At 40.9% G+C, this 14,647-nt stretch overlaps 1 protein-coding gene across 6 annotated transcripts in view; it reads right to left on the bottom strand.

Moving 5' to 3' along the window:
• The window catches only part of SPIDR (scaffold protein involved in DNA repair), a 532,009-nt gene that overhangs the window by 322,003 nt on the left and 195,359 nt on the right, over positions 1-14,647 (bottom strand). Inside the window, exon 1 of one of the 6 annotated variants that reach the window (XM_027769074.1) lies at positions 11,743-11,899. The exons of the other annotated variants lie outside the window; for them this stretch is intronic. Coding sequence (XP_027624875.1) covers positions 11,743-11,842 — 100 coding nt within the window. The 5' untranslated portion in view covers positions 11,843-11,899. Of the gene's footprint in view, positions 1-11,742; positions 11,900-14,647 lie in introns of those variants that run through there. 6 annotated transcript variants of the gene reach the window in all.

Raw genomic sequence — 14,647 nt, forward strand, 5'->3', positions numbered from 1 at the left:
ACACCGCCCTGAGCGAAAACCCTTCAAAAAAAAAAAAAAAAAAAGACACCTAGTTTTACCTTCTGCTTCTCCCTTCCCCCATTGCCCTATAAAAGAATAAACCTGGGAAAGTTTTAGGGCCACAGCATTCTCCATCAGAGTTGTCTGGTCCCCCCGATCCATGCTTTTCTCTACTTGTGTGTCTATGTCTGTGTGATTGTTCTTTCCAAATCCACCATCGCTCCCACTCTGGGGGTGGGGGGGTCCTCCTTTATCCTTTTTGCCTAGCAGGTCTCAGCAGGTATCAAGATTCATTTGGGAGTATGTTCTATCTGTCTCTGTTCTCCCACCTCCTCTCACACGTGGATGAAATACATATATATTTTTTTAAGAAAAAAGATACACATTTTGGATATATAAAGACTGAGATGCCCCTTAGTTATTATAATGGCTTGGCCCTGACTGACCTCCCGAGTCTAGTACCTGATTCTTCCAGTAATGGTTCTTAAATGCTCCCAATCTTTCTAAATGTAGATTCAATTATGGTCACCCTATACTTGAACCTTTCAATAGCTATCCAGTAGATGAAATCCAGATGACTTGCAACTGTTAAAAAGTCCTGTTAAAGGCATGGAGGGCAACCGTGGATGCCAGCGACAATGTGGGAGGAGGATGGGACATGACAGAGGGTGGGGGATGGGGAATCAACGATGGCAAAACAAAAGGCAAGGTATGCAGGACATCAGAATTGGAAAATTATTTGCTGAGAACATGTATGTTGATGTGCTTATTTGAGCCAACGCACAGTGTATTTTGGATGGAAAATTCATTGGTGTGTTGTGATGGTGTATAGTGAATTAATGTAGAGAATGAATAAATTAAAAAAAAAAAGGTAAAAAAAAAATCCTGTTACTTCTCGCTGCTCTAGCCTCAAATTCCACAGCTCCAATCAAGAAACTTTATTTTTATAATGAGGTAAAAAACAAGCAACAATGCTTTGAGAGACAAGTCTAGTTTCTCAAAGTCTCTCTAAACAGGCTAGTTTCTTTTGTGAACTTCCCTCTGAGCACAATTCTGCTTTCCTCATTTTCACATATGCCATCACTTGTTCACGCTTCCAATTTTAGCACAGAAAACAAACAGTTTCATCTATTAAGCCATGAGCCCTGTGCTACTCTGTACCAGTCCCAAAACGCATGGAAGAGCGACCTGTAGCACAAGCTACTGCTGAGAACCTGGGAGCCTGTCTCCATCTTGTTCTCACTGCCAGCTGGGTACTTCTGCCATCTCCTCTTTGCCTCAGTTGTACTGTGTGTGCCCCAGAAAGTGCAAATTAAACTGATTCCAAAGATGCTTCAAAGAGAAAAGTAAATAATGCATTCCACAGTCAAATCCAAATGGCATCTTACCCATTCACTGCTTATACTACACCACTGTTTTTCTCACTAACATGTCTTTTCTCCTGAGAAGTTATGACTATCTTTAATTTTACCAGATTCCCAAATATTAAGCAATGATATGTTCTTACGAGTATTCAGTAGAATCTCTGTAAAATCACTGACTGCATAATTTTGAGGTTTTTTTTTCTTTTTTTTCGCTGTAGGGTGTGTGTGCTCCTCAGAAGAACAGAGAGAGACAGAAAGTGAGAAATCACTCCCTGGGGAGGATGGCCACACTACAATCTCTTCTCCATCCTCTTCTTGGGATCTGGGGAACGCATGCACACGTGCCAGTGTGAGTTTTAAGTCACTGGATCTCACCCCCTCCCAGGGAGGATGGCCACACTGCAATCCCTTTTCCTCCATCCTCTTCTTGGGTCTGGGAGACGCATGCATACGCGGTCAGTGTGAGTTTTAAATCACTGGGTCCTGGACTAGAACCGAGGTAGACTACATGGGAGTCCAGTGATGTAACCATTAGGCCATCTGCTGGTCCCACTGATTACATTATTAATGCCTGGTAAATAAGAAATTTTAGTTTCTGAGTCAGTGTTGTAAGCTGCCATCAGATTCATTTCACAGATAATAAATGGAAAAATTCATAAAGTTCTAAGCAGGCAATGGAGATTATAATACTGAAAAGAAATTCTGGAGAAATTCACATCTTTACCCTGTAAACACTGTTGTTACTTACTGTTCAAAATTTATGCTCCCCCATAAAACTTTAAGTCATCTGGCAATGATGAACAGACACATTTCTTAACCACAACTACTTACTGAACTGTAAACAATTGTGCTTTCACTTCTTCATTTCACATTTTTTGCCTTTTCACCCAGTTTAAAATATTCCTCTTTAAAAGCCACAATAATTCTAAGCATGAAACAGAAATCTGAAACCTAACTCTTGAAAAAAAAGAATTAAAAAAAAATAAACCTAGACAAGACTGCCTAAACAACTGGCATATTTATCACAATCCCTGCAATAAGCACAACTGAGGCTTAGCTGAGCACACTGGCCACTGGGATTTGTGGTACTACCTTCCACAACCTGCTCTGCAGGGGTAGCCTGCATGCCCTAAGCAGAATGAATGGGAAATAGAAGTTCCCATTTTTTTTTTTAAATGGAGAGGGTTTTTTTTTGGGGGGGGGGTTATATTGCGCGTGCGCTCACCAGAAAGACAGAGAGACAGAAAGTGAGAAATCACCCCCCTGGAAGGATGGCCACGCTGCAATCCCTTCTCCTCCATTCTCCTCTTGGGATCTTGGGCACACAGGCACACGCACCCAGCACGAGTTTAAGCCACCGCGTCTCTGACTCAAACCGTGATCGACTACATGGGAGTTCAGTGACATAGCCATTACGCTAACTGCTGGTCCCGAAGTTCCCATTTTTAAAGAAATATAAGTAAGGAAAACGTTTACAAAAGCTCTTGGAAAGAAAGAGATACCTAAGCAAAGTCAAACCAGACAACATGGGGGTGTTATGGACTGAATGTGAGTCCTCTCCCCAGATTCATCTATGCTGAAGCCCTAGTCCCTCAGCATGGACATATTTTGCTGAAGGAGCCTCAAGGAAGTAATGAAGTTGAATGAGGTCCTAAAGGTGGGACTCTGATCTGACAAGATTAGTGTCCTCATAAGAGTCTGCTCTTTCCACGTGAGCACAGAGGAAAAGCTGTGAGCACACAGTGAGAAGGGAGCTGCCTACAAACCAGCAGCCAAACATGCTGTGCTGGCACCCTAACTTCCAGACTCCAAGACTGTGAGAAAGAAGCGCCTAGTGTTTAAGCCACAAAATGCTGTGCTATGACCCTTCATGCTAGGAAAGGGAGATGTGATATAGACAAGACCACCTGGCAAGCACATGGCACAGCTGATCATCTACCCTTCCACTATGAATAGCCAGAAAGTGAGGTCTTCATTTATACATTTTTCATTTAAAGCACTTTATTTCATACCACTGTAGGTAACATTTTTGGCTCAGAATACAGGATTAAAATGGTATCCACAAGTAATATTGAAATGGCTTTTAAAAGGTCACATGTCTACTGGTGTGACTGGTATGAGTTATTTCTGCATTCTGGTGTCATGGGCTAGCTCATAGTTGAAAGTCTACCCCAGGTGTCCTGAATTGCTGGGTCAGCTCAGGGTTGCTAGGTAGGCCCTAGCACAGTGGCAAAATGCAACACTCTATAAGGCCAATTCACATGGGAAGGTTCTGGGTTCACATCCAGACATCTCTCCGAGTACAGTGAGCATGTGTGTGCTGATGATTTGGGCTGGCAGAGGCTGGTGGTGGACTGCAGCACCAAGACTTTGTGGGAAGTGCTCTCTCTCTCTCTGCTTTTCAATAAATAAAAAACTTTAAAAAAGGTCATACAGCTTAAGAAAAAGTTTATAAATAGATACCCAAGTCTATTTTTATAAATATAGCATCAACTGAGAAATACCTAAACACACTGGAAAAAATTTTAGGAACTAAATCTTAAAATAACAAATTACTGGGGTCAGCAGCTGGTGTGTGTCATGGTTGAGGGTGCTGGACTCCCCCACGGCCGGCCACAGTTCGAGTCCCAGACCTTGCGGCTTGCTTTCTCACTTTCCCTCTCTCTCAGTCTGACCCTTTCTGGTCAAGTTAAAATAAATAAGTAAATAAATACTGTTAAATAAAATATTTTTAAAAATTACTAGTATAGGCCCCGAGTTCAGAGGCTTACAAACCGACCTTCTTGCAAATCATCCTCATGAACATCTGACATTCACATATGTCACACAGAGCATGTCTCTTATGAGCCCCACAGATTGTGAATCTGTGAGCGGAGAATTAAGACATACTTTGATGAAAAGACAGAACCCTATGCCTTATAATCTTTGATATCAATCTCCAATATCAACTCTTATCTCTTCTTCCCATCCATGTAATTATGCATAAAGACTAATAAACAGTATCCAATTCATTAGTTAAGTCCCTTCAGTTCGATCAAACAGATAAAGTCTGTGTTAGGTCAGGGGAACCTACCCCTGGATAGGAAGGTGGCAAATCCACAACACTAGGCACCAGTCAGTGCTTGAGTCTTGGTGCCACCCCTCCTCACGGCATTCTAACAGACTGGTATTTAGGAAAGGAAAATGAGAGGTGCAATTAATGCAGGATTATAACCAGATGGTGCCTCCTGACAAATCACAGGGCAACCTGTGAAGGCGGTTAACTATGAGATCCTGGAGAGCTCCAGTGTTAGAAAAGCGTAGAGGAAGTCAAACTCTGCAAGGTGTAGGTAGGTAACTACCCAGCTAGGTAAAACAGCAGCACAGTACTGCGGGACTAGAAAGATCTGAAGGCTTAATGTCACCCTTTCTCAGTAAAGGCACTAGGCAGAGGAGATGACTCCAAAAGGCCTTCAGTTCTGGCTAGTTCGGGAAAAGACCCAGCATCTCCAGCTATGAGTATTTCTGCAGTCTGGGGTCATGGGCTAGCTCATAGTTTAAAGTCTACCACAGGTGTCCTGAGTTGCTGGGTCAGCTCAGGATTGCTAGGTAGGCCCTATAGGTCTTTGCAGCTATTTTTAACTTATACTGTGTGACACTGTAACACTACAGAATTCTAAAGTGTAATAACAGAGTTTAAGGAAGACAAGCATACTAGGCCTAGTGGCCAGGCTTATGCCATGAAAGCCATAGTCAGGCCCAGGAAAGAGGCATTTCTCACTGTGTGCATGGGCAGCATGACATGGAAGGGGCAGTAGGAAATGAGCCTGCTGTGACGGTGCCGAAGAAGGTCACACAGCAGAGCTGAGAGGGATGGAACCTTCATTCCAAGGATGCTAAGCAGTCAGTGAAAAGAAAGAGCAAGGAAGGGGTGGTATCAAATCTGCCCCATAGCATGAAGACCCTGGCAGGTTGAAACAAGGACAGGTGTTGGCAGAGAGACACCATGACTGATGTAGTGGTACAGGCAGGAGGGAACAGGGGCTGGGAACAAGGTCACAGCCCATGGGATAAATGAGAGCAATGTGAAAGACAGTTCTGAGGCTTCAAGAAACATTAGAATCTTGGGACCAGCTGAATGAAAAAAATGAAAGAAAGCCTAAGGTCAGCTGGGTTAGCAGGACAGGGAGGGTGGGGGCACACTGGTTCTGAGGCAGCTGCACCATGCTCGGTGCCAGAGGCTCTGCAGAGCAGACAGGCCTGGAAGTCATGGCAGGTGGCCACAAAGATCACGCTGCCTAGCAAGGGTAGGAGAACAGGATGCAAAGAGGACCAGATCAGGAGCCGAATCACCCTGGGCAAGGCAGCACAAAGCCGACAACATAGGGGTGCAGAGCCAGAGGAAGCGCTGCCCTGGAAGCCCTGCGGAAGGCGATCACCCACCTATGAGGAGACAGTGGGCTGGCAGAAGCAAAGCTTGGTCACAAGGACTGGAAGTGAGTGCATGTGGGCATTGGCTGCTCTGGCAAACCACAATGGCAAAGTGCAGTTTTCAATTTTTTCCAATCTCACAAGGTGACTGCTAACTTAAGAACCCATTTTCCATTTGCCAGCTAACAAGGTTTCCTACATTGTAGTAGAAAAAAAAAAAATTTTACCAGCACATCTGTTCAGAAAGAGAAGTGTTGGGCAAGAAGCAGCAATTCATTCTTAGATCACCCTTCCGGAAGTTGCATGCTGCCTGCTGACCAAAGTAGAGCCACCTAGCCTGCCAACTGATCCCCCTCCACAGTCTCTCCTGCAAGAAGGGGAGAAATCACGGCTGTCTGCATTCCAATAGGCTTCTCCAGACAAAAGGATCCCAGATGAAAAACCTATAGCCCCTTTGAAACTAAAAAATGAGCAGAGGAAGTTTGGAAACTAGACTGGTGGGAAGGTTAAGATGACCTACACAAGGTTTCACAGCTCAGGCAGTGTGATAGTGAATTAGGCTAGAGGTAAGATGACAAGTGAATGTGCCAAAGAGCATGGAGCCTTGCCAGCATCGATGTTCTAAAAGTCAACAGTGGGATTTTCAACATAAAGATATTTTTCATCATTAATGAGGTTTCAGTTTAACCCTATGAATACTTTTGTATTTATCAAGCTGCATACAGAATTCAATAGAAACCATGTTTCACCCACTACAGAATTCATTTAGAATGGGCTAACTTTGTAGTCCTTTTTTTGATCATTTACAATAGAAATCGAAAATAAATGCTCACTTAATCCTCAGGTCTATGGGAAAGCAATCTTAAAATTGTAGAACTACTATTTCTCTTTTCATACAAAAAGAAATGGATAGAGCAGAGATTAAATCATCAATCAATGGAAAATCCTAAACCCTCATTTCATTCTGTCTTGCCAAATATCATTTCAAAGATTTTTAGGTATAAAAACTCACAAATAATGAGATTCTAGGAATGATGGCAAAAACAATGCAGAGGCAACAACTAAGGCATGACCAAAATATTTGCTAGAGAACTGTGTTTGAGATAATTATTCATGTGGTTTTTAAATCCCACCATATTTTTAAATAAAATTATTAAGTAGTTTGATGGTATGAAACTCACATGTGAGTTTGTCAGTTCTCTGGAAATTCCTGTTTAAAAACAAAACGACCCCTGGAAATCTGGGCATGAAATTGCAGGTCTCACAGTGGACAAATTAGTATCATAAAAGTGATTCCTGACTTGAAAAGTTCAGCTATGAACATTTGTGTGAGGTCTTCTGGCTCATGACCACAAAGAACCATAATTAAATATCGCCACTGTATGTTCAGTTGTCAGCATGGCTAAGGACACAAAAGAGGGGAAAAGCCACGTTTGAACACTTGGCTTTCAGGTTTTTCTCTCCTGAGGGCAGCTAAAGATGATCCAGAGTGGCTCTCTGACTCCAGAGGGAGGGGGAAGTAAGAAAAGGAACTGCAGCAAAACCTCTCTGGCCCAATCACAGCAGACTCAAAGTTGTGGAGCAGGCCATAGCAATAGCCCTAGCTGAGCCCCAGGCAGTGGGCAAAGCAGCAAAGCTTAAGACACAACTGAAAGGATGTTTTTAGACTGAACTAGAAAACTAACAGCCCCCTTCCAGCTCCATCATTCTCATTTCTTAAATCTAAATAAACAGACTGATTTTTTATTTTTTCCCGAGAGATTTTTGCTATATGGCATGTGCACTCTCCAGAGAGACCAAGCGAGAGAAAGTGAGAAACCACACCCCATCTCCCCGGTGGGGATGGCCAGGCCTCTATCCCTTCTCCTCTATCCCCCTTGAGATTTTGGACATGCATGCACATGTGCCTGGCGTGAGTTTCAAGCTACCAGTCTAGGACTCAAAATTGCGGTTGACCATATGGGAGCCCAGAGCCTTAACCTCTATGCCACCTGCTGACCCGAGACAGACTGATTTTTATACTTGTTATATTATGTAAAAAATTCTCTATGTCCCCAGAAAAACTAAGATTTTAAAGGTATAAAATATTGCCCCAAATTAAAACAAACAAATAAATGTTAAATAAAATAATTCTTAAAAAACACTGCCCAGGGGCCAACAGATGGGGTGGTGGTTAGGCGATGAACTCCCATGTGGCCAGCCACAGTTCAAGTCCTAAACCTGGTGGCTTAAAAATCATGTGTGTGCACCCAAAATTCCCAAGAGGACAGTGGAGGAGAAGGGATTACAGCATGGCCATCATCTGGGGTGATTTTCCCTTTCCAGCTCTTTGTCTCTGTCTCTCTCTCCAGGGAGCATATGCACCCTATGGCACAAACTGAGAGACTGAGCTAGAGTGCATGAGAGGGTGCTCCAAACTGGTCAAATGAATGAACAGCTCACTGCACATGTCGTATCAAGTATATAATATTAAGAGACTGATGAGATTAAGTCACATGCATTTTCCGACAATTATTTTTCTATTAAATAAAGAGACTGTATGCCCTAGCCAATTGGCTTAGGAAGAAAACAATCAGCCTACCATTTCTATCCCAGAACTCCTTCATCATTATAACTACTGCACAAGGAGAGGGACATACCTTTCAGACACACGAATGTCAGCACAGAGCACTCTATACCTCTTCCTGCTCACACCATCTGTACAGAAATGCTGACCCTGGAACTCCTTCTTCCTCTCCGGCCACTTCAGTGGGGAGTCTGTATCACAGACACACTTGAGGGACTTCCCAGCCTCAGAGGAGCCCCTCAAGAGCAGTAAGAAACAGGTGGTGGCCAGTTGCTGGCCAGGGTCAGGCTGAGAGGACTCCGCTCCACAGGCTGCCCTGCGAGGGGCTCCCCATAGCCTCAGGGCACATCGGAAGCTCACACAGGTGGCAAGGTGGACAGGTAGGTGCTGGAGATAACAGAACAGACTGCTAGTGTATTTGTAGTTCACCATGCTCAGGAGCAAACAGCCCTACTCTTCACAGTGAAAAATAGCTTCACTGGAAAAAAAAAGTCTGATGATTAAATTTTTCGCTTCCTGACACAAAGGTATAAATTTGTTATACTTCATAAGTAACATTCAGGGAGGCTTTCTCCATTATTTCACATGTATCTTCCTTCTTCAATTGTAAAAAACATCTGGTTTTGACTAATCTCTTTTTAAAAAAAGGAATATTTAAAAAAAAAAAAAACTGTTTCCCAACCCCTTTTACAATGGCAATTGTCTCCTACAATTTATTTTATAAGCTTACTAATACTTTAAAACTATTACACAATGTGAAGAAAAATTTAAGTGCATTTGATTTGCCAGGCGTGTTATCCTGCATTCAACACAGTTCATCATTAGAATCAGGAATAGTATGTGATTTCTTTCCATTTTTCTTGAAATTGTATATATAAAATATTCTCAAAGGAGTAACTCATTATAGTTGTTCTCCTTTACAATTCCTAAGAAATAATACATTATTCCCTTTGGCTTTATTTTTTGGCTTTTTCAAAATATATTTCAATAAATACAACTTTACAGATGTTATTAAAACTTCCTTAACGTGTAAAATACTGTGCTGCTTCCCTCTGAAGAATAAGCTTTAATAATTTAAATAAGCATGGAAAAATGTTACTGTGGAGTCTGTTCTGTCAGTGATAGACACATCATTATTGCTAAATAAATGAACAAAAGAAAGAAATAAGAAACAAAGTAAATAACGAGACAAAGCACTAATGAAAACATTATAGCCATGAGCCAAGCAAAAGTAAAGACAGAGGCACAGGCCCAGCTGTGGTAGTGTAGGCTTTAAAATGTAAGACTGAAAAGAGCAGAGGCCTCCAGAGGCAGCCTTATTCATTAACAAATATTTACTAGTGTAGAGGACTTGGACACCACTGTGATCTAAAAGGCATACTCCACTCTGTGGGGTTATCAGGAACACGGGTGCTGCAGAGGGTTGTGAGTACCACACCTGCTCGGTGCCAGGCAAGGGAACACACGTGATAGCAACCATTACCTGCATCACCAACATCAATCTGAGTACCTTATTTGTTGGTATCATCTATGAAAAACTTTCAATTCTGGCATCCCTGAACTTAAAAGACAAGCACAAAAAATGAACTTAAAAGAAAAGCAAAAAACTGCCAGGCAATGCTTTTTTGTCCCAGCTCACAGCCTATTCTCTGGAGGAATAAAGTCTGAAAAATCTACCAAACATTAAAAGCTATAAATGGGATACCGTGTAATAAAATATGGCATTGGAAAAATAATAAGGTAGATAATATAATTTTGCAAAAGTCACAGTGGGAAGAACAGGAAATAATTCTCAATCACAAAGAATTTATGAAATTAAAGTTTTATAAAGGACAAAAGAATAAACAAGAAATCTTGAAATCCAAAAATTTTTAAAAGTTTTCATAGTAAAGGCTACTGAACTTCATTGATTTTATTTATTTATTTTGTTGTTGTTATTGTTCTGCAGGTCCCACCCCACAACCTTTCTTCCTTAGTTTAGAGAAAACTTTTAGGAATAAAAATCTAGTGAAAAATGATTTTTTCTGACATCCTTCGATTTTTTTGGTATACCTTTTTCTGATGTTGCCTTTTTTCCCCCTCTTTACTATATTCCTAAATAACACAAGAGGGTTTTTGTTTGTTTGTTTGTTTTAAGGAACACTTATAAGTATTATTAGTTTAAAAAAAACCTGATATCCGACATATGAAGGAAAGTATTTTTCACACTGTCACAGGCTGAATGGGGAATGGGGCAGAGCTGTGGTGTGCTAACCTGCACAGAACTTGCCAGGGCGGAGGTCCAGCTACTGGCACCTGCCTCCATCTCCCTCAAGAAGAAGGGGGCAGTCAAGGGGTCATTCAGTGCCTCCTAGCAGTCAGTCACACAGGGCTGCACCTGGCCACATTTTCCTCACCTCTAAAATAAAGATAGTAGGACCTGACTGGGAAGGCTGTGGCAAGGATTTGATGAATTAATAAGCAAGCAAAATGCTCTAAATATCACTTAATAAACCCTGGTGACTTTATCCAGGAAAACAGCAATGCAGTGTTAGAAACTATTTCCCCTTAGGAAGGAACAAAATGGTTCCTGGAGACAAAGCTAGAAATCCCCCTTGCCCTGTAATCACCCATTCTCTATCCCACAACCACATGCTCAAGTCTAAGATCCTAGAGTCAGGGAAGTTGAGGCACGGCCCTTCACTGGCCCCAGCCAGAAAAGGCAGCCCCTGCTCTCCAGTAGAGCCCAGTTACATGTGCAGCCCTCTGGCCAGTCAGGGAAATTCAGGCAAGGCCTTTCACTGGCCCCAACTGAGCTCCAGCTCCTCAGGGCCCAACCCAGCTCTCCCAAGCTGGGAGCCAACCCTGTTCCCCAAATGTAGGCAGGCTGCCGGTTTTTTCTTTTTGTTTGTTTTCTTCTTTCTTTTGTTAATTTCCTACATTTCCTCACCCCTTAGGGCAGAGCCCAGTTCCATTTGCAGCCCACTGGCAAAATCTCATTCCAAGTTGTCTCCCAGCACACGACATTTTCTTTCTTTCTTTCTAATAATTTTTTAAAATAATTTTTTATTTTATTTATTTATTCACTTATTTTAATCTGATACGAGAGAGAGAAAGAGAAGGGAAAGTGAGAAAGCAAGCCACCAGGTCCAGGATTCAAACCGTGGTTGGCCATGTGGGTATGTCAAGCACATTAACCACCATGCCACCTGCTGGCTCTTCTTTCTTTCTTTCATACTCTCATTCTTCCCTTTTATACTGTCATCATCTCCTCATCCTCCTCCCACCTAAAGGGACTAGACAGGTCTAGAACCACAGTTTTAAAATACCCTTGTATTGTGAGGTCCCCTGGGACCCTCCCTTTAACTGTCCACCTGGGTAAAAGGAGAAACTGCTCTATAGACACCTGAATAGAAGACTCACCCTCTGTGGACCACATTGCTAAACACAGCAGAACGGAGGCTTTGGCACACATCAATCCACCAACAAAAGAGAAGTAACTCATTCCCAGAGTCAGAAACATTCTCTAATAAAGTATCCAAAGATGAACATATCACACAAGGCTAGGAGGAGAACAAGAGCCTCAGGTTTGAAGAAACCAGGAAATATGTTTCAATCAAAAGAAAACAATAACTCCTCTCCATCTCTTGGAAAAAACAGAAGTTACCAAAATGTCAGAGAAAGAATTCAGCACATTCATAGTGACAAAACTCTATGAGTTGGAACAGAAAAGACAACAAACGCCAGGAAATGAGGAAGTCCTTCCATGATATGAAAGAAAAAATGGACACTCTAAGAAAGAATCAGATATAACTATTAGAGATGAAGTCTGTAATACAGGAAATAAAAAAATTCTCTCAAAAGTATTAAAAGTATATTAGACCATGCTGGAGATTGACTCCGATATAGAAGATAAAACCTCTGACCTAGAATAAAACACCAAAAAAATAGAGAAAATAACAAGAAAAAATGAGGACAATATATGAGAAATACTAGATTCCATTAAACGTCCAAACATCTGAATAATTGGTTTAACAGAGGGTGAAGACATTAATAAGGGCATGGAAAATCTATTCCATAAAATCCTGAAAGAAAACTTTCCGAGTCTAGATAAGCACTCAAACATCTAGACCCAAGAAATACAAAGGACCCCAAATAGAATCAAACCAAGAGGATCCTCCCTAAGGCACATCTTAGCAAGACTGCCAACACCACAGATAAAGTCAAGATACTAAAATTGGCAAGAGAGAAACAACAAATGACTTACAAAGGTCACTTGTTCAGGCTAACACCAGGCCTTTCAAAGGAAACAATGCAAGCAAGGAAAGAATGGGAAGACATATTGAAAGTGTTAAGAGAAACAATTTCAACCAAGATTATTATATCCAGCAAGATTATCCTTCATATGGGGGGGAAAAAAAAAGATTAAAATCTTCTCAGGCAAACAAAACCTGAAAGAATTTGCCAACACCACACCGGCTCTTTAAGAAACTCTCAAAGAGAATCCTTTTCCAGGAAAACTAAAGAATGTGCAGCTAGAAATAAGGGAATAAAAGAAAACCAAGACAATGATAAAGGTGGGGGCAATCTGGAAATATTGATAATAACATTGAATGTTAATGGATTAAATTCTCCAATCAAGAGACACAGACTGGCTGAATGGATAAAAAAACAGAAACCCTCTATCTGTTGCCTACAAAAAAATACATCTAATGGATAAAGACATACATAGGCTAAAAGTGAAGGGCTGGAAAAAGGTATTCCATGCAAATGGGAACCAAAAAAGAGCTGGAGTTGCCGTACTAATTTCTGACACGATAAGCTTTAAAACAAAAACTGTTTGAAGAGACAAAGAAGGGCATTATAGAGTAGTAAAAGGGCTACTCCATCAAGAAGATATAACGCTTATAACTATCCAGGCACCTAACTCAGGAGCACCAAAATACGTGAAGGAAAGACTGTTAGATCTAAAAGGAGAGATAGACTGCAACACACTAATTGTTGGAGACCTCAGCACTTCACTATCTCCCCTATATAGATCATCAAGACAAAAAAATAAATAAAGAGACAAAGGACCTAAATGATGCCATGAATCAAATGAACTTAACAGACAGCTATAGGACCTTTCACCCCAAACCATGAGAGAAATTTTTTTTCTCACCCCCACATGGAACCATTTTTGAAGACTGACCACATGATATGGCACAAAGCAAGGCTACACAGATTCAAAGGCATAGAAACTATATCCAGCATTTTCTCCGATCACGATAGAATTAAACTTCATATTAATTTCAAGAAAAATCCTCAAAAATACACAAATACATAGAAACTAAATAACGTACTTCTGAATGACTTCACAACTACTGAAGAAATTAAGACTGAAATCAAGAGTCATGGAAGCGAATGACAATGAGGACACGAGTTTCCATTATCTTTGGGACACTGCTAAAGCAGTCATAAGAGGGAAGTTCATAACAGTTAGTGCTCAAAAAAGAAAATGGAAAGAAGGAAAATGGACCACCTAACATCATTTCTCAAAGAATTGGAATAGCAATGGCAAAAAAATATACAGAAAACTCCAGGAGAAAGGAAACAATGAAGATCCTAGCAGAGATAAATGAAATAGAAAATAAACAAACTATACAGAAAATAAATGAAAGTAAAAGCTGGTTCTTTGAAAAGATAAACAAAATTGATACACCACTAGTAGACTAATTAAGAAGATAGAAAGTAACCAGTTAAATCAAATTTGCAATGAAGCAGGCAATATAACAACAGACATAATAGAAATACAAAATATCATTAGCAGATACTGTGAACAAATACATACTAATAAAGAAGAAATTCTAGATGACATGGACAAATTCCTAGGCACGTATAATCTAACGAGATTGAGTCAGGAGGATGAAGAAAGTCTGAATAGGCCCATACCAATCTAGGAGGTTAAATCAGTAATAATCTCCCAACAAAGAAAAGCTCTGGTCCTGACGGCTTCACCTCTGAATTCTACAGAACTTTCAAAGAAGAGTTAACCCACATTCTATTCAAGTTATTTCTTAAGTTCTAAAAGAGTGAAACTCTCCCAAATTCATTCTGTGAAGTCTCCATCACCCCTATCCTTAAAACAGACAAGGACAGGGCAAGGAAGGAAAACTATAGACCCATATCTCTGATGAATATAGACACGAAAATTCTCAGTAAGATACTAGTAAATCGTATCCAGCAACATATAAAAAAGACAAGGTAGGCTTTATCCCAGGGATGCAAGGTTGGTTCAACATACACAAAACCATAAATGTAATACACCATATTAATAGGAAGAAAGATA

The sequence above is a fragment of the Tupaia chinensis genome, unplaced genomic scaffold (assembly GCF_000334495.1).
Source record: "Tupaia chinensis unplaced genomic scaffold, TupChi_1.0 Scaffold148488_1, whole genome shotgun sequence".
Lineage (NCBI taxonomy): Eukaryota > Metazoa > Chordata > Mammalia > Scandentia > Tupaiidae > Tupaia > Tupaia belangeri.